The sequence below is a fragment of the Macrotis lagotis genome, chromosome 6 (genome assembly GCF_037893015.1).
Source record: "Macrotis lagotis isolate mMagLag1 chromosome 6, bilby.v1.9.chrom.fasta, whole genome shotgun sequence".
NCBI lineage: Eukaryota > Metazoa > Chordata > Mammalia > Peramelemorphia > Peramelidae > Macrotis > Macrotis lagotis.
Genome location: NC_133663.1, coordinates 91,018,491 through 91,038,791, shown reverse-complemented (window position 1 = coordinate 91,038,791; position 20,301 = coordinate 91,018,491). Strand labels below are relative to the sequence as shown.

The 20,301-nt window shown below is 35.7% G+C and overlaps 1 protein-coding gene and 1 long non-coding RNA gene across 5 annotated transcripts in view; one reads left to right on the top strand and one right to left on the bottom strand.

The window, feature by feature from the left end:
* Window positions 1–17,690, top strand: part of SLC25A30 (solute carrier family 25 member 30) — a 38,565-nt gene extending 20,875 nt beyond the window's left edge. For 3 of the 4 annotated variants that reach the window (XM_074191698.1, XM_074191701.1, XM_074191700.1), the window contains 5 exons: window positions 1,508–1,593; window positions 5,599–5,694; window positions 6,597–6,721; window positions 8,617–8,755; window positions 10,055–12,394. In XM_074191698.1, coding sequence (XP_074047799.1) covers window positions 1,508–1,593; window positions 5,599–5,694; window positions 6,597–6,721; window positions 8,617–8,755; window positions 10,055–10,195 — 587 coding nt within the window. In that variant the 3' untranslated portion in view covers window positions 10,196–12,394. The other variant, XM_074191702.1, reaches the window with a different exon arrangement.
* Window positions 1–19,436, bottom strand: part of LOC141491098 (uncharacterized) — a 28,608-nt gene extending 9,172 nt beyond the window's left edge. Inside the window, exons 1-2 of the long non-coding RNA XR_012469458.1 lie at window positions 19,391–19,436; window positions 19,030–19,143 (exon numbers count right to left, since the gene is read on the bottom strand). This is a non-coding gene — a long non-coding RNA (uncharacterized LOC141491098). The remainder of the gene's footprint in view (window positions 1–19,029; window positions 19,144–19,390) is intronic.
* Between the last annotated feature and the right edge of the window lie 865 nt (window positions 19,437–20,301).

Below are 20,301 nucleotides of genomic sequence, written 5' to 3'. Positions count from 1 at the left end.
GATTATTCCCATTTTACTGTTGAGGAAACTGAGGCACATGGTTTAAGCAACTTGCCCAACATCACATTTCTAAGGATCTGAAGCTGAATTTGAACTCAGTATTCTCTTTATCTACTGAACTATCTTGTTACCTAGGCATTTCCATACTTGGCTTTCTTCTAAAGTGAAAAAATAAGAAGTCTGGACATGACTCCCAAGTTGTTTTTAGTGTTCAGCAGCATAAGCAGGCATTCAAATATGTGAATAATGAGAGAGAGAGAGAGACTGACAGAAAGACAGAGAGTCAGAGAGAGAGACACAGAGACAGAGAGACAGAGATAGCACAAGTAAAAACCAAGGCAAGGACAAACAAGATTAACAAGAAAAAAACAAGCAAACAAAAACTCCCAAGGCAATTAAGCAAAGCTATTTTGGGGGGGGGATTCATTTCTGTTACTTACCAATGGACTATGGGGCTTTTATCTGAACAAGGCCATACCAGGTTATCTATTGTTAAACAAACATTTTTCCAGGAACTGTTCTTCTGGCTAAAACACAGCTGGCACTTGAACAGCTTTGGTAAATGGCTTAGGGAATGAGAGGAAAAATTTGGGCAGCTATTTCTAGTAGTTTTCCTCATCTATTTAATGAAAGACCTGGATAAAAGGATCACTAAGATTCTTTCCAGCTTGAGAATTGTAAGATTTTATTAATTTTTTCTTGATATGAATTAATTTGCAGGCTTAACTATATGTCAGAATGAGGAATTCTGAGTTCAGCCCTATCATCAGAGGGAATATAAGCCTTTTGGGAGAAGCTGGTACAATTTTCTGTCTGTGCATCCCCATTGTCTAACATAGTACCCAGGATGTTAAATGCTTGTTCACGAATTGGCTCTTTCACTTTGTTTTTGGTTCATCTATAAAATGACAAGAATATTTATCACAGCTACATTCAGTTAAGCAGGCATCTATTGTGGACCTACTATGTGATAGACACTGATGGTCCAAACATGAACCAAGGAATTTAAATTCTATTGGAGAGAAACACTAGGGACATTGATGAAGAAGAAGAAGAAGATGATGATGATGATGATGATGAAGGTATAGGGAACCTAAAGATAAGGAAACTCTGTCTCACTTTCTCTGTAACTAATACTATGTTTACTTAGAGTCCTCCAATCAGTATAAGTGTCAGATTTGGCCCTTAAATCAAGTCTTCTTGATTTTGAGGCCAGCTCTTTTTCCACCCTAACATGTAACCTTTTGATAGTAAAGAGAACCATCATTTATATAGCAAAGCACTTTATATACATCATTAGCTCATTTGAATCACAATTCCATGAGGTAGGTGCTTCTTTGATCCTCATTTTACAGATAAGGAAACTGAGGTTCAGAGGCCTTCATCTTTATTAAATTATTAAATTTATTAAATGGGATCATTTCATCCACTGAGTTTCAGCTCTCACTGGTGGTAAGAGCTTATTAAATCAAAGACAAGATAGTGATGTTCTTTTGTTTATTCCTAGATGAAACTCTGCTGATAAATGTCATTTGTGGGATTCTTTCTGGAGTTATTTCCTCATCCATTGCCAATCCAACAGATGTTTTGAAAGTAAGTTATTCTACAAAACTTTGCATATTTTTGCAGGTTCATCTGCTTTCCTTTCAATGGACAAAAACTTTTATGAGAATTTTAAAGTTACTCTACTATATACACATAGTAGAAATGATTTACTTGGAGGTTTAATTGACAAAAGGAATCAAAATCAGTAGGGCTTCTTCTTTAAAACATAGGCCAATTGTGAATATAATTTTATGGATTTTTTTTGGGGGGGTAGAAGTTTTCTACATATACAAAGGAACTGCCCAACTAGTATTTCTGCTTCCATACTATCTTTTTTTCTCCATCTTTCATATCCTTTCATAACTACTCTTTATACATAGATCTGATTGTGTGACTCTGCTACTTGAAGCCTTTCTGGGGTTCCTATTGCTTATGAATAAAGTTCAAACTCATGTTTTAGCATATCAGGCTCTCCACAGTCTACTTCAGCCTATTTTTGGAGGGTGCTTTTCCATGCTTATCTCATACCACCCCCTATACTTTATCTCACTTGAGTTGCTCTCTTTGTCCTTGCATATGTCTTGGGATTTCCTGGCTTTCTGCCTATATTCTTGTCATTCCCTTTGACCATGCCCTGGATCTTCTTTTAAAACTCAGGTGCTAGGGGTGGCTAGGTGGCGCAGTGAGGGGCAGCTAGGTGGCGCAGTGAATAGAGCAATGGCCTTGGAGTCAGGAGTACCTGGGTTCAAATCCGACCTCAGACACTTAATAATTACCTAGCCATGTGGCCTTGGGCAAGCCACTTAACCCCATTGCCTTGAAAAACCTAAAAAAATAAAATAAAATAAAACTCAGGTACTGCCTTCTTCCTAAATTTCTCCAGAATCCTCCACACTAATTGAAACAATTAACAACTTTAGCAGAGTGGCAGGATATAAAACAAAGCCAAATAAATCATCAGCATTTCTGTACATGACTAATAAAGCCCAGAAGCAAGAGATAGAAAGAGAATTTTACTATTTATTGTATGCTTTGCTCAAATCCAGGATGCATTTTACTGTACTTTCTGAATATCTCTACTGATAATAAAGAAATTTTTGGTTTTCGACCTGGTCTTCCTATGACTCATCTTTGTAATTTTGTGGCAAACCCTAAATCTCTCAACCATTTCAAAAATTCTATGATTTTAAAATCTTGATATTTACAATTATGGGCATTATTTTTCAGTGCATTAGTAGGTCATCAAGAATTTATTAGATGTCTACTGTACCGATATCGTGCTTAGTTTTAGGAATAAGCCTTTGTCCTCAGGAAGCATACTTTTTACTCTATGCCTACATTATATATGGGAAAACTAGGGGTGAATTGTTCTTTCCCCCTTTAAAGTAACTTTTCATGAGGAGAGATTGTAAAGACTTGTCTTCTTTTGGTTAATTTACCTCATAAATGCTATCTGATAATAATCATCCCAGAAAAAACTTCCAGTCTCAAACTAAAGGGATAAGTAAATGGAGATTTGTCCAATTAATTAAGGAATTTTAGTTGTTTTGAAACATAATTACCTGGAGCAATAATGGTGTGAAATGTTGTATTTGTTATTCCAATTTCTAGGGCTTAGAAAAATCATGATTCATTCAACAAATTTATATTGATCAAGGGGTGGCTATGTTGCACAGTAGATAGAGTCAGGCCTTGGAGTCAGGAGTACCTGAGTTCAAATATGGTCTCAGACACTTAATAATTACCTAGCTGTGTGGCCTTGGGCAAGCCACTTAACCCCATTGCCTTACAAAAAACTAAAAAAAAAAATTATATTGATCATCTCTGTGGAGCAGCTAGATGGTACAGTGGATAGAGTACTGAGTGGATAGAGTACCGGACTTGGAATCAGGAGGATGGGAGTTCAAATTCAGCTTCTGACACTTACTAGCTATGTGACCTTGGGCAAATCCCTTAACCCTGATTGCCTGGCATCCAGGGTCATCTCCAGTCATCCTGATTCATATCTGGCCACTGGTCCCAGATGACTCTGGAGGAGAAAGTGAGACTAGTGATTTAGCATAGCATCCACCAAATCCAATTCATGTGCTTATCATGGCATCACTTCCCTGATGTCCTGGTCTTCTTCAAGAATAAAGGACAAACATTATCATTATATTATTGATCATCTGTGCAAGCAAATGTACCAGATATTTTTAGGGGTTACAACAGAGAGTAATAATATCTTTTGCCCAGTGAATGAAATTTTCAAACTAATACTTAAGTAAATAAAAGATACATATATTATATATAACATATATAATTATATATACATATATGGACACATAAATGTATTTAAAAAAAACAGCTTGCTATACAGTTAAACCCCATAACCACATTATCAGATCATGAGGTTGGCTATAAATAACAAGTCACAAGTGCTGAAGACTCACTTTCAAGGTCCAGTAATTTTAAAAGGAATTAAAAGTCTGCCAAGGGTAATATGAACATGTGATAAAAGAGATACAAAGTATTAGGAAAATTCAGAGTAGAAGGAGCTTGATTTTGAACTGAACCCTGAAAGGGTCAAAATGGAGTAAATGGAAATAAGGTTTGGGAAGGGAATCCCACCCAGAGAATAATAGGATCTTTAAAGGCAAGAGATAAGAAAACATGGGGTGCCTTCAGCTAGCAATGGACTCTGATGCTATCCTAGGAAGTTAAAAGAGTGAAAACTTGAAGCAGAATAGTTTTTTTTTAAAACCCATCCTGGGTGCTTTTTTGCTTTAAAATAAAGAACATATTTTTAACTCTAGGCAAGTACTGTTTTCCTGGAAAAAAATCTCTTGAATTTGGTCTTTGCCATGGCCTCTCCTTTTAAGTAAGAAGTTTGGGACAATGTTTTAGTTCTTTGGGGGGCAGCTGGGTGGTGCAGTGGTTAGAACACTGGCCCTGGAGTCAGGAGGACCTGAGTTCAAAAGTGACCATTTAATAATTGCCTAGCTGTGTGACTCTGGGCAAGTCACTTAACCCCATTGCCTTAAATTAAAAAAATAATAATAAAATAAAATATCTTAGTGCTTTGGGATAAGGCCTTTGCTGAAGCTCAAGAGATCTTTTAGAAAATAGATTATGATGATGATGATTTCTTTTTTTTTTTTTTGCAAGGCAAATGGGGTTAAGTGGCTTGCCCAAGGTCACACAGCTAGGTAATTATTAAGTGTCTGAGACCAGATTTGAACCCAGGTACTCCTGACTCCAAGGCTGGTGCTTTATCCACTATGCCACCTAGCTGCCCCTGATGATGATGATTTCTTTTCCAAATTAGAAGCAAAACATTTGCACTTGAGTAAATCAGTGTATTATTTTGTTTAGGTCCCATGCTTCATAAGAAAGGCAAAAGTGGTATTCAGGATTAGAAATCTCTGCTCATTCTAAAACAAAAAACTGCCCAAGGCAGAGTTAAGCAATCTTTACATTGGAATCCTAGCCCTGTGAACTCCCTGTTATCTGAGAAACTCACTGATAAGTTCAAGTGAGGTTATGGTATAAAGGGCATCATGCAGGAGTCCCGTGTTAACCTCCTTTGCATACCTTTCAGTGCATCAGTTTGAAAATAGTTTTGGCTCAGCTGGTAGTAACCAGTTCACAAACTAAGTTGGATGCCAGCATTAAAAATGTAGGGCGAGGTCACAGGCACAGGATAGATGTAGATGGCCTCTCTGCACTAGTGATTCACTCTGATAAGATATATGCCAACTACTATCTCTTTGGCCAAACTGTTCATTATTTTGTTGTTAATGTATCAAAAGGAGATTTCCTTTATTTCCTTTTTCCTTTAAGTGGTGCCACAGTGCAGGGAGAACTGAGTTCAAATTTCGCATCAGACATTTACTAGTTATATGACCCATTGCAAGTCATTTAGCTTTGGATGGGAGATATTGTTGATAAGAATCTTGGGATATTCTTTGTATTATACTTTTCTTTTTCTATTGCTAATTGTTAGCTGATAGTCTTCAGATTCTTGTATTTGGAGGAAAACACATTTCTTCTAATTTGGATCTTAATCCTTAGATAAGAATGCAGGCTCAAAGCAATGTGATTCAAGGAGGAATGATAGGCAACTTCATCAACATCTACCAGCAAGAGGGAACAAGAGGACTTTGGAGGGCAAGTATTGAAATCATATTATTTATAATGATAATGATACTGATGAAAGGCAGCAATGGCTTAGTGAGTAGAGACCTGACCTCAGGGCCAGGAAGATCTGGGTTTACTTATAGTCTCTGACATACACTGCCTGGGCATATCACTTACCCAACATCTGGGTATTTCTCTAAGAAGGTAAAGAGCAGAAAAAAGTTCTGACTTGTACCAGGAGAGGAGACTTCTTCACCACAGGCCTGGTTCCTTTTCCTCTCTCTGTTTCTAATAATGATGATAGTAATAATCCACATTTCTATCTACCTTAAGGTTTACAAAGTGCTTTCTTTATGATAGCCCTATGAGAATTACATTCTATTATGTTCATATTTTGTCATTTCTAATTTTTATTTTGTTTTTTGTTTTCCCCCTAATTTTCAAAACTGTATCTTAACCTAGCTTACTGTTAAAATGATTCCTTCCCATATTGATGCTTTCTTTCTTAATTTTATGTAAAGTGGAGCTGCAAAACAAAGAAAATCTGATTTGTCATTTGAAAGCATTTTGTGAATAATTAACTTCTAGAATAGCTAAGTAATAATGAATACCTCTTATGTAGGTTGAATGCATATACTTCTGGATGATTTATGATTGTCACAGTAAATTAGACTTCTTCCCAGCTTTTTATATTGCCATCCTACATTATGTTTTCCAGTTTTTGGAGGCTACCTCTTTCTGATGATGGATTTGCAATTTTGCGGGTTCTGATGTATGTAAGATTTATGTCTTGGAAGTTTAGAATCTGTTGGTTTGGGGAAACAACGCCACATTCTTTAGTTTATGTATAATGCCATTTATAAAATTATGTAGCGTATTGGATAAGATTGACTTTAATATACTATATTCTATTCCTTTTTTTTTTTATTCAGGGGGTGTCTCTTACTGCTCAGAGAGCTGCCATTGTTGTTGGAGTGGAATTACCAGTCTATGATATCACCAAGAAACATCTTATCCTGTCTGGCCTGATGGGAGATACTGTCTATACTCACTTTCTGTATGTCCATGCAATATCATTTAAAAAATATTTTAAATGTTTGAAGATTAAATTGTGATTTAATATATCCTGTTTTGGGGGTTTGGAGCAGATCTGTGATAGGGAGTGTCTCCCTCCAAAGTATATTGGCAACTTCTCTGCAACTTAAAGACTTAATTGCCTGGAGCAATTGATTGAGAGATTAAGTAGTTTCACTAAGGTGATACAGCCAGTATGCAATAGAATTAGGACTTGAATCCAGGTCTTCTTAACATTGAAGCTAGCTATTTACCCATTAGGCTTCCCTGCCTCTCAGTACACACTTATGGAAATTTTAATTTGGTCACATATGTATGGAAGTTGTTATACATATACATATAAAAAGTTAATTCATCTTATTAAAAAAGTTGAAATTTAATTGGCATCATTATAATGAAGAGAGATATCACATATATGTATAAGAACTTCCAGATATTTACTGTGTGTCTTTTTTTAGAAGTTCTAAAATTTTAGGGGTAGCTAAGTGGTACAGTAGATAGTTCAAATATGACATCAGACACTTAATATTTACTTAGCTGCGTGACCTTGGGCAAATCACTTAACCCCATTGCCTTGCAAAAAACAAAAGAAAAGTTCTTCAATTTTGGACAAAATTTTGAGGTCTTCTTTCAAAACCAAGTCCTTTTTATTTCTTAGAATGTCAAAAAAAATGTGCCCTGAGTTAGCTGCAACATTTAAGACTTCTAGCAGATGAACTTTCTCATCTAGGGTGAAAAGCCTATACCAATGAAATCCTTGTCCCAGGTCCCAGTCCCCCTTTGTTGATCAATTATTAATATCATAGACACCTATTTCCCCAGAACTGAACTGATGGCAGTGATTTGGAAGTGGTTGATGGGATTGGTGAGGCCTAAGGAAGGAGGTTCCCTCCTATGGTTCTGATTCTTTTAAAAATAAATTTTTATTAATACCCTATTTTATATAACTTACATTTTCCACTCCATCCTTCCCCTTACCTTCTCCCAGAGAAACATCCCTTACGTTAATGAATAAAAAAGAGGAAGAAAAAATTCAGTAAAACTAACCAGTCCTATGTTATGCATAGTATTCTACTCCAGCAATCCCCCCCAATTCTGAAAAGAATTGGAGGGAGTTATTTTCTTATAATCATTTTTGGGAGTCAACTTCAGACATTATAATTCCACAGCACTCAATTTCTTCTTGATATTTTTGTTCTTTCCATTTGCATTCTTGTAGTCATTATACATAGTTGCATCCGTGGTTCTGCTTCCCTTACTTTGAATCAGTTTATATGTCTTCCCATGCTTCTTTGTATTTATCATTTTTCATCCTTTCTTAAAGTGTAGTAGTGTTCTATTGGTCTTATTCTACAGTTTATTTATCCAGTTCCCAACTAGATATCTACTTTGGTCTAAATTCTTTGTTATTACAAAAAGAATTATTATAAATAGTTTGGGATATCTTTTGTCATCTTTACCAATTTGTTAGATGTGTGGTAAATTTTCACAATTGTTTTGATTTTTTTATCTTTCTTATTATTAGTGATTAGAGTATCCTTTTATTTAGCTGTTAATAATTTGTAATTCTTTTGAGAACTGTTTGCTTATATACTTAGAATTCTTCTCTCCTGGGGAATGAATGTTAATCTTATTTATTTCTCTTAATCTCTTTTATTACTCATGAGTCTTATGAATTTCTGACTAATATTTAAAGCTAATGTTATAATTATTGATGATGAAGCAGTTATAGAGCCTGAATGGACAGGAACCTGATAAATTATAGCCTGACCATTGCCTTCTATTACTTTTCTCCATCTTCAGAAGTTGAGTAAGATGAAGGAAGGGGTTATTATCTGACATTTGATGGTATCAAAAGTTGTCTCCATTTCTTACTAGATCAAGCTTCACCTGTGGATTAGCTGGAGCTCTTGCTTCAAATCCTATTGATGTTGTGAGAACACGTATGATGAATCAGAGAACTTTACAAGATGGAACAAGTTCTGGTTACAAAAGCACCTTGGATTGCATGTTACAGGTACAAAAAAATTTCTAGGAATGAGTTTGGATGAAATATGTGTGTGGGGTGTGTGTGTGTGTGGGGATGTAGTATTGAGAATTCCTTCTCTAGTGTATTTCTTTTATTTTACCTTCTGTGAATGACTTATTTCAGATGTAACTTTAGGTTAACATTGAATGAAAATTATAGTTTATGAGCCCCCACTGATATTTATTCTGTCAAATCAACCAGTGTGTATGTGTGTGTGTGTATACATATATGTACATATATGTGTGTGTGTATATATATATATATATATATATATACACACACATATATATCTGTTAAAAACAAAAGGTATTGGGGTGGCTAGGTGGCATAGTGGATAAAGCACCAGCCTTGGAGTCAGGAGTACCTGGGTTCAAATCCGGTATCAGACATTACCTATCTGTGTGGCCTTGGGCAAGCCACTTAACCCCATTTGCCTTGCAAAAAAAAAAAAAAGTATTGTCATTAAAATCAAACTAAGTAGAAGCAGTATTTAAAAGATCTAATGTAGTAGAGTTCACAAGGTTTTATTCACTGTGGTCAACTTGTCCAAATTTGGAACCTATAAAAGTGACAGGAAAGCAAAGTTTATTTTCTTTCTATCCCTACTCTGTTATAAGTAATGGGAAAACGACTTTACATGAACAGAGTAGAACATTGTTCTACTCTGGAATTCGAAGTTGAGAGATGGACCGAATTTCCTTGAAAGGTAGACTCTTGAGTAGTTCACTTTTATTGGACTAATGTTTTATTTCTAAGTCCCTGAGACAGGTTTTAAAAAATATAAAATTATGAAGAAGACAGCAGGTTTTCCTCATTCATCACCAATTTTTGTTAGCCTTTAAAGCAAACAGTGTTTTATAAGTCTTTCTTGCTCTTCTAGTATAAGGCCTTAAGTATCTCAACGGGGAAATCAATCAAAAAACTATCAAAGATAGTTTAATGTAAACCAAATTTCCTGGAATATGCTGTGAATATCCCATGCTGGAGAATAGATCATTAGTTATATATACATATATATAGATGTATGGTTATATCTACATATATAGATAGATATACCTATATATATATGTATATACATCTATCTTATCTATCTATCTATATACACACACACACACACACACACACACATTATATATAGATTTATATAAAATCATACAAAGAGAACTGGATTTTTCCTAAAGAAAAATCTCAGTTTCTTTTCATAGTAAATAAATAGGATATGCCAGCAATTGATAATGCTTTTTGACCATTTCACAATTCAAATAATATCTCTTTCTTTCCCAACAGACGTGGAAGAGTGAAGGATTTTTTGCTTTGTATAAAGGATTTTGGCCAAATTGGTTGCGACTTGGTCCTTGGAATATTATTGTATCCTTTCCTGTTTCATTGCGCCTGAAAAAAATAGAATTGAAAGAATGCTGTTTTTGAAATTGTGATGATTATTTTACTGTGAATTAGAATCTTGTCACTCAGGGCCCATTTCCCCTTGATTCTAAAGAACAGAGCTTTTATTTGGCAAGCATATTCTTTGGGAGTTCCCTTGAGGCATCCATTGTATTTTCACACATAAAATATTGGTTATGTGTCTTTTTTTTCTTTTTTGGAGGAATTTTTAAAAATGCTCTTTTCAACAATTTTGTTCCTTGAGACAGGAGTACAGGGAAAAAATGAATAGATATTATTACTAGACCTTGAATTTACACCAAGCTTATAGAAAACTGGAGTAAACCTGAAGGAAGGGGTAATGGAAGGAATACCAAATTGGAAAGCAGAAGACCCGGTTTGAATTCTGACTCTTTCATTTACTACTTGTGTGATCTTGGGCAAGTAATTTTATCTATTAAAATAAGGTGTAGAATAGATGGCTCTGAATTTAAAATTTTTTACCCAACTCACACATGTGATATGCCATTTTTTTCCTTTGTCAGAAAGTCAGAACTCCTACATTCACACAGCTACTAAATCAATTATGTGACTTAACTGGTGACTCAACTATGTGACTCAATTATGTGACTTAACTAGTTAGGTTAGTTTTGTCAAACTTGAAGCATAATTGACACTTCTTCATTGAATTATTGGATTTTCAATCTGATTTTTTTTTACCTAAGTAACAAGTCTGTTAGATACAGCCTAATAAAGAGTTTTACCTGAAATTAACATGCTCAAGAATTCACAGTTAGTACTATTTCTTATGCAAATCTAATGAATTCAATTCATCAAACATGGACGAACATCATATACCAGGCCCTGAAAGCAAAAAATCATAGGAAAAAAAGTGATTGAACCAAGATCATAACATTTCATTGTGTATTTTTAGCTCTTAGAAATGAGTGAATTGGGGTAGCTAGGTGGGATAGTGGATGAAGCACTGGCCTTGGAGTCAGGAGTGCCTGAGTTCAAATCCATCCTCAGACATGTAATAATTACCTAGCTGTGTGGCCTTGGGCAAGCCACTTAACCCCATTTGCCTTGCAAAAACCTAAAACAACAACAACAAAAAAGAAATGAGTGAATTTACACAGGAACTCATACAATTCACAATTAGTCTGATTTATTTATTTTAATAAATTTAGTGGGAGGAGATTTTTCTCAATATAAAAGTTCATATTGTGGTACTAGATGGATACTTTGTTCTTGACTTAGTTTATGTTGTAATCATCCTTGGTTGTTGCTATTTTAAAATACAGTGGGAATGATTTTAAAAATTCTTTTGATTCTGATTGCAAGAAACCTTTATATTATACCCTCCCCCCACATTTTTGCAAGGCAATGGGGTTAAGTGGCTTGCCCAAGGCCACACAGCTAGGTAATTATTAAGTGCCTGAGGCTGGATTTGAACTCAGATACTCCTGACTCCAGGGCCGTGCTCTATCCACTGTGCTACCTAGCCATCCCTACCCCCCCCCCCCCCTTTTAATGAGCTGTATGCATATCTAAGTTCCTTTGGAAGTCTGGAATTTTCATTTTAGACACTGGGAGACATGGATGTATTATGGAGTTAATGATGATACCTTATAGCCAAATTTTAGCTGATATGTTTAGAAGTTGAGAATATTATATAGCTGACATTCATGTTTTCATAGAAGGGAAAAGACAACTGAGTGAGTACCTCATACCTAGGATTGTGAAGCAGGAAAATGACTTTGTGTTCTATTCTTCTCTCTTAACTCCTTTTTCTTCTTCAGTGCCCATCCCTGCAGCTTGGATCTCTTCCCCTTACAATTCCCTTGCCCTTCAGATGCCAGGTGCTCCCTCTCTGAAGCTCCCTTATCCTGTATCTCATTATTCAGTATTTAACATGTCTGTCTGTTAACTAATCTCATAAAATGATTGGTACTAAGGTGATGTTGAGAAAAGTCAGGAGTCTTCTTCTAGGTGGCATATGGTTTAACTGGGGTTCTTTGGAATTGCTTCTGAAGGCAGGCCTGCAGAAGAGAGATTTTTTTTTGGAAAAGGGAAACCTTTTGGTGCCCCATCAAACCATAGTATTTACCTTGGACCTCAACTTTCTGGATCTAAGACTAGATTCCCAGTAAATGCCTGTCTGGTTAATTAGTATGTTCACTTTCATGGACTGGGTTTCTTTTTTGGAATCAAGATGAAATTATTGTTGGCCTTAACTAACTATTACAGTTCTTTGTGACATATGAACAATTAAAAAAATTGGATTTGTGACAGCTAACAGGTGGCCTCAGACATCGCTATGACGAAGATTCTATTTTCAACAGCAGTAATGCTTCTTGCTTTTCAGTGCTTTGACCCATCACAAATTTTGAGATGCAGACAGTGGATCAGAAACATCACTGCAAAAACATTCATCTAGATCCTTCAGGTGCAACTTTACCATTACCTGAAAGTACAAAGTTTGTAGTCAGAACTTCTCTTCCTACTATTTAAGTGCTCTTGGATTTCAGATGTATAAAGGACTTGCCTTGGCTGCATTTTGCAGCTCTATGCAGGGGAAAAGTGAGAACTAAGATAGAATTTCTTCTGTGCAAGATGACTGTGATATAACTCAGCCTTTCACTGACAACATCTTATACAGTGATAGGAAACAGGGAATGGAACTATGATTTCATTGGTATAGGTGGCTCCCAGCCAAGGAACCTTGGTCTATCAAGGCAGGTCAACAACTGTTTTGTAACTTGGACAACTGCTTTGTAGAAATGACTTGCCCAGGGTCACACAGCCAGGATGTCAAAGGAAAAACTTGAACCCAGTTCTTTCTGTTTTCCAGGTGAGCGCTCTATCCACTACTCCATACTGTCTCATGCAGCTGCATCTTATATAGGGAATATTAGAATGCTCTAATACAAAAACAGTCACTTCTTATTGGAGTCCCCAAAAGCTTGGTCTCTAGACTCCTGGTGACTTTGACCTTCCATCGTTGGAAGAGAGAACCATGCAAGGGAGAGAGACTTCAGAACTGGTTCTGAATGGTCAGTTTAAGAATAATCAGTGGAAATATTGTGTAGGGAATTTATACCTGAAATGTTTTAGTGTGTGCGTGTGTTTTTAGATTCATTTTTAGCTGGATGTCTTTTGACTTCATAATTCATAATGAAAGCAATGCTTTGAGAACTTGAGCTATGTGGCAAAGTGCTACCAAGTACTGTCATTTGTACTCACTGTTGTAGCTTCAAAAATAGTTTAAAGGGAGCTATTTCACTCTTTGAAGGGGTACTAGATTGAATATCTAGAAACCTAGAAATTGGGCCTTGTCACTAATTTGCGATTTAACTTTTTAAAAGTTAAAAACCTGCCAGTTCTTCAATTTCCCTATCTCTAAATTAGGAGTGGGGGAATCTACTGATTGATAGATTTATTGTAAAATGGTGTCATCCAATCTCTACCCCTTTCAATCCATGTGTTGACAGTGTTTCCCATCTCTCTAGGCTGAGTTTTACAGCAAGCTGTTACTGTATGAACTTGTTACAGTCCAAGAGATGAGCTGTGTTACAAAAGGATGCTTTTCCTGGTGGTTTAACCTAGCTATTGTTTCTTGGTACTTTCTTCCAGCAGGCTGAAAGGAATATATTGAATTGTTTGTTTTGTGACTGAAGATTTTAGATTTTATGAACAGAGAGTTTGATGATCAAGAATAGAAAATAGGACAGAATTTTTAAAAAGCCAAAAAAGCACTCATATTAGGTGCCAAAAGCCTAAGTTTCTTTGGGGATTTTTTTCCAGGTAGCAGTATATGATCATTCAACTGAGCCCATCCAAGCCTTAGATCACTTGTTAATGTTACCAAACCCCATTTTGAAATACTGTATTTTTTACCACCACACATTCCACCAATAGTCTATAGTTAAATCAAAAGATGGATTCCTTTTAAATTCAAAGTACTTCTTTTTTCTAATTAATCACTCAATGATGTTTTGTTTTTTTGGATTGCACAAGACACTTTATTTTTTTTTTTAGAAGGTGTATATATTTTCCAAAACATTTTAGACCAATTATAAAATGATGTAGATATGATCATCCTATATATTTATCTCCATTTTTCTATTTTCATAATATTTACATGTGAAGTTCACATTATACTGTAACTCTGAAGGGTTGGTTAGATGAGTTCTAAGGCCCTTTCTACTCTAAAATTCAATGAGTTGATAAAAAGCCTCTTTAAAAAGCCTCATTTTTAAGACACATGTACCATATGTTAAGGGCTCAGTTATTAATATCATAAAGTAGTTTATTTAACTAGTTTTTAGGCCTTAGAATGATTAATGACCATTTTAAAAAACTGTAGTCAGAGTGACTGAGGAATTGGGAGCCACACCTTCCCTCTTGATTGTTTTAAGGGCACAGCTTAATTAAGCCTTCTATCACCTACTTTCAAATTTATTTTTGGAGTATAAAAAAAAATTTTATGGTTTTAAATTTCCTAAAACTCCTATAACCAAATTGTTTTTAAAAATGCTTTCTGTTTGCACATGGATTCATTTAGCTTTTGTTGTTAGAAGTTGCTGGTCATTAGGAAAAATGTTTCCTGCTTATATTTATTTGTAAGTTTGAACTACAGAGCTTTACATAAAATTGTCATTTTCATAAACTTTTCTGCTTCTAGCTTTTTATTTAAATATTGCCAAATTGTGCAGATATAAACCTTTTATTTAATAAACTAGAATAATGCATAAAAATAAAAAAATTTTTGTGATCTTTTCAACTCACTTATTTAAATGAAGGAAAGATTAAAAACTCTACAAGTCTAGAACAAAGTGAGGTCTACAAAAGTAGCTATGGGCATCTCACACATGTACATTAAGTACCAGAATCAACTTTTTTTTAGGTTTTTTTTTGTTTTTTGTTTTTTTTGCAAGGAAAATGGGGTTAAGTGGCTTGTCCAAGGCCACACAGCTAGGTAATTATTAAGCGTCTGAGACCGGATTTGAACCCAGGTACTCCTGACTCCAAGACCAGTGCTTTATCCACTACGCCACCTAGCCGCCCCAAAAATCAACTTTAAAAAAAAATTTTTAATGAACAAAAGTTTTTTCTCCTTCCTACATTCCATTGGGGAAAAAGAAGCAGAAAACTTGGGACAGATATGCATGGTCAAGCAAAATATATTCCCATATTAGCCATGTCAAAAAAAAGAAGTCATATTATGTCCCTCCCATTAGTCCATTACTTTTCAGGTCTCCATTAGAATGACAGGAGGGGGACATCATGCAAATTGTTGGTTCTTTGGAATCGTGGATGATCATTGCGTCATGGAGTCAGCATTTAGAAATGGTAAAGCAGGCACAGCTGATGGAGATGCATAGAGCAGAGCTTCAGCTGTTCCTTCCAGACCTTTCCCACTGCCTCCTGTCATTATAAACAACTATGCAACTCAGCAGTAAGCAAATAGATTTGGCCTGAATGTCAGTGTCTTGCAGCAGAACTGGCATTTACAGGATGGTATCAGTGCCCCCAATCAACAAGTTGGCCTGTTTAAGCCTTATACTGCCAATTGGGGTCATCATCCTGCTGTGAACAAGATAGAATCAGTTCTTGTTAGCAGTGTCATTAATGACTGGAGAACAACTTGCTGGGCTAAATGACCAGCAAATTCAATAATTGCATACCCAGAAGCATTTCACCAATGTTTTCTTCTTACTCAGAGAACCCATTTTTAAACTGACAGAGGAGAAACTTAACTGGAATTGTACTGCCAGTTCTGAGAGATGAATGAAATGAGATGTGTGTTTATTTTTTGCATCATAGAAAGATTGGTGATGACAGGTGGTCACTGGTGAGATCACAAATGTTCCAAAATGGTAATAAGATTCCCCTTGTATTGCTTCAGCTGTTCAGTATATTTGACTCCAATTGTTGTGTGTGTGTGTGTGTGTGTGTGTGTGTGTGTGTATATATCTTTTAAAGCTAATTGGGAATGAAGTTTAGGCAGCTTACTAGGTCAGTTTTACAGAAAATTAATGAACAACAGCAGCTGGTATGTTGTATGACTCTCTTCAATGAAATTTGCACTTGAGAGTTCATAAGATCATAGATTTAGAATTGAAATGAACTTTAAAGTTTATCTAGTTCATTTTATAAAGAAACTGAGGCCCTGAGAGATTAAGTAACTGACTCAAGGTCAGTAAAGTAAGTGACAAGAGTTTGAACTTGAACCCATCCCTGCTGTTTGTGACCATAGTTGCAAGAACCAACTTGAGGGGTGGCTAGGTGGCACAGTGGATAAAGCACTGGCCTTGGAGTCAGGAGTACCTGGGTTCAAATCTGGTCTCAGACACTTAATAATTACCTGGCTGTGTGGCCTTGGGCATGCCACTTAACCCCATTTGCCTTGCAAAAAACCTAAAAAAAAAAAAACCAACTTGAGCAGCCTCCTATCTCTAGGAGTTTACAATTTGTGGTATTTTTTTTAAGCATATTAGCTAATCTCATTAAATAAGAATTTGTGATGATGCATAGCTTGGCAATATACTTTCATACATTAGGAGAATTTCACCTTTTAGATCAAAGAAAGTATTTTCAGCAATAAATTTTTAAAAAATTATTGGGGGGTGGCTAGGCGGTGCAGTGGATAGAGCACCGGCCCTGAAGACAGGAGTACCTGAGTTCAAACCTGGCCTTAGACACTTAATAATTACCTAGCTGTGAGGCCTTAGGCAAACCACTTAACCCCATTTGCCTTGAAAAAACCTAAAAAAAAATAAAATAAATTATTTGGTGCTTAGAGACCCTTCTTGGTAATGTATAGGTATGTATTTTATATGTTTTATATATATATATATATATGTGCATATATTAAATATAAAAGTATAAGCTATTGCCTAAACTATCTCTCAAGGATAAGACCGGACTTGTGGGCATTTGTTAGGATTACTTTAACAAAAGTTAAAGAGCCTTGCAAAGAAAGACAGAAATCTTGTCTGCGAAGAATCTTCAAAATTGGTGACAATTTAAGCCCTTGATGACAGGTATGGGTTTTTTTTTCCTTTCTAGCAGGTTGAAAAATACATTCCAAAATCTTCCTCACTTACAGTCAAGTCACAAAATAATCCTGTTGTCTTGTAGTCCCTTTAAAAAATCATCTTCCCCTAGAAAGCAGGGTAGCTTTATAGGGGTAGTTTTTTTTATAGGAGTAGTTTTTTTATAGGGTAGTTTTATAAAACATTTTTCTATTATGTAACAATACGTGTCTGGGGTAGGGGAGATAGAAACAACATCCTTTTGAGATGGACTGAAAAGTTCTTCATTAATCATTGTCATCTAAGTTTCTCTGAAAATATTCATTACTTCTACCATTTTTCTTGTAAGTGGCCAACATCTTAGTTTTGCAGATAGAAAAAGCCAAAGAAGAGACTTTTTTCTCTTGTTTGCATAATGGAAGAGGTGGAATAAGAATACCTTACTAACTGATGAATCCTTTAGGATATAGTTTCATATATATAATTAGATGTGGACACATGCGTGCATATATATATATATATATATATATATATATATATACATGCTTTACATAAATATATACATGTAGATACATAAGCATATGTATGCATATATATGTACTCATACACATGTATATTTGTATATCTATGAATATAATTTATTTTATTATATCTTTTTTATTCCCTTGACATTTCTTGACAGCTAGGTGGCACAGTGAGTAGAGCAAAAGATCTAGAGTCAGGAGTTCCTGAATGTGGTTTCAGACATTTACTATTTGTGTGACTGTCAATTTCCTTAATTTCTTACCTCCCTCCTTCCCTCCTTCCCTCCCTCCTTCACTTCCTTCCTTCCTTCCTTCCTTCCTTCCTTCCTTCCTTCCTTCCTTCCTTCCCTTCTGTCCACACAGGGAATAATATTCTTACCTGCAGGTGCTCTGCCCAAAGGAATATAAATTTTGATTAATTTGGGCAGAAACCTGAGTGTCTGTCTTCCCTTCCTTTTCTTAGTTTGATTAAATAAAAGAAGGCATTTTTGCTTCATTTCTTAACCTAGTCTTAATCACTAAACAGGCATTGCCTCAACCAGACTGAAACTTGAGAAAGACTTTCCTTCCCCTGCATCCAGTGCCATCCCCAGTTGTTCTGATCTGTATCTTGCCACTGGAGACTTTGCACAATCATCCCTCACTTAAATCCAATTCACTTGAAAGTCATGTTATCACCTTCCTGATGTCAAGATGTCCTCTTCAAGAACAAAGGACAAAAAACTGACTATCAGGTAAACTTAGTCTGCCCTAGTTTCAACTCTAAAACAGCAATAATAATACTAAAACTTGAGAGATTATTGGGAAGATCAAATATGAATATTTGTAGAGCTTAGTACAAACTTGGCACCTTGTAAATGCAATAGAATTCCTATTCCCTTACCCCCTTTGACCCAATCCTGAACCATTCCTTTTATTAAGTAGTACTTTCTATGGAGGGGAAAAACATTGACACAATTATTTAAGGTTTTGAATAAAATCTGAAAACTTGTAATATAAAGCACCAGTGGACCTCCCAATTTCACCAAGGAGTGGGTAGAAGGTGCCTTCTTTTAACTCTTCATTTGAGTCCAGGGACAGTTTCATTTTTAAAATGATGTGATAACTGTCTTTTGGCTTGGCAGTGTGCAAACTGGTAGCTCTAGAATAGTCCATTGCCTTATTGATATGGGACTGGGTCCAGTAGCTGGAATCTTGATGCTCTTTTATAATATCTATTATTTATATAGCAACTTAAGGTTTATAAAGCACTTTACATAAAATAGCAGATATTTTATATTACCTCCATCTAAAACTGAGAGATTAATTTACTTACTGAGGGTCACAAAGTAAGTGTCTGTGGTAGGATTTGAGCTGCTGCTCCTGATTTCCTCTTTAGCATTCTGGTACTTCTAAGTTTGGCAGATGTAGAAGATATTTCCATAATTATCTAAAATGAACCAAAAGATAAATTGTCAGACCAAGTCTGACCCTGGCTTATCTGTTTTTTTATTTGACAAATTTCACACTTCCCTTTCTAAATTGCTCCTTTTTAGTTAAAAATTGTTCAGTTGTGTCCAGCAATTGGTGACCCTATTTGGGGTTTTCTTAGTAAAGGTACTGGAGTTGGTTGTCATTTCCTTCTCCACTTTATTTTACAGATGAGAAAACTGAGGCTGACAGGGTAGGTGACTTACTTGCCCAAGATCACATAGCTAGGAAGTGACTGAAGCCAGATTTGAATCAGGAATAAGAGTCTTCTCTGGTAGAGACCTTAATCTCTTGATACAACTGTTGGTTTATGACATCACTGGCTCTACCAGATGTCTACCAGACATGTAGGTTTTCCTTTTGATTAGCCAGTCTCCTCCCTTGCAGCCTGATCTTAATCATAGACAGGGGGATAAAATTCACTAATTTTGACTACTTGCTTTTCCTTTGGACCTTTCTAAGGACTTTACCCTAAATTTTCCCATGTCTGCCAAGAAAAGCTGCAGGAGGTACATAAATCAAATTTATCACATCACATCACAAATTGATGGATGTGGCATTTTCATAATACATTAAGAATTGCTGCTAAATCCAAGGGCAGGGTCACTGTACTCATTCTCTACTCCATTAAGGGACCCCTCTGCTTTGTATCTACACTTACACTCCAGAAGAGGTTAAGTCATAGGGGAGCTAGACCATCTAGAAGAAAGGTTGTCCTACTTTTCTTATTTTCTTTGACTTATTACATCCCTATTTTCTTTTACTTATTATATTCCCTATTGCCCTGGAGAAAAAAATTATAGTTTAGCTTTTAGGTCATATGTAGAGGGAAATTTCTAACTTTTTTATGATACAAGGGCAGCTAGGTACAAGTGGTGGAAATAGTAACCTGGAGCCAAGAAGACTCATGTTTCTGACCAATTCTGGTCAGACATTTAATAGCTGTATGACTCTGGGCAAGTCACTTAGTCCTGTCTGCCTTACTTCCCTTATCTATATGATCTGGAAAAGGAAATTTGCCAAGAAAACCCTCTAATGACTCCCAAACCACAAAAAGTTGGACACAAATGGACAACAACAACAATAACATCAGGGAGAGGTTAGAAAAGTATAATAT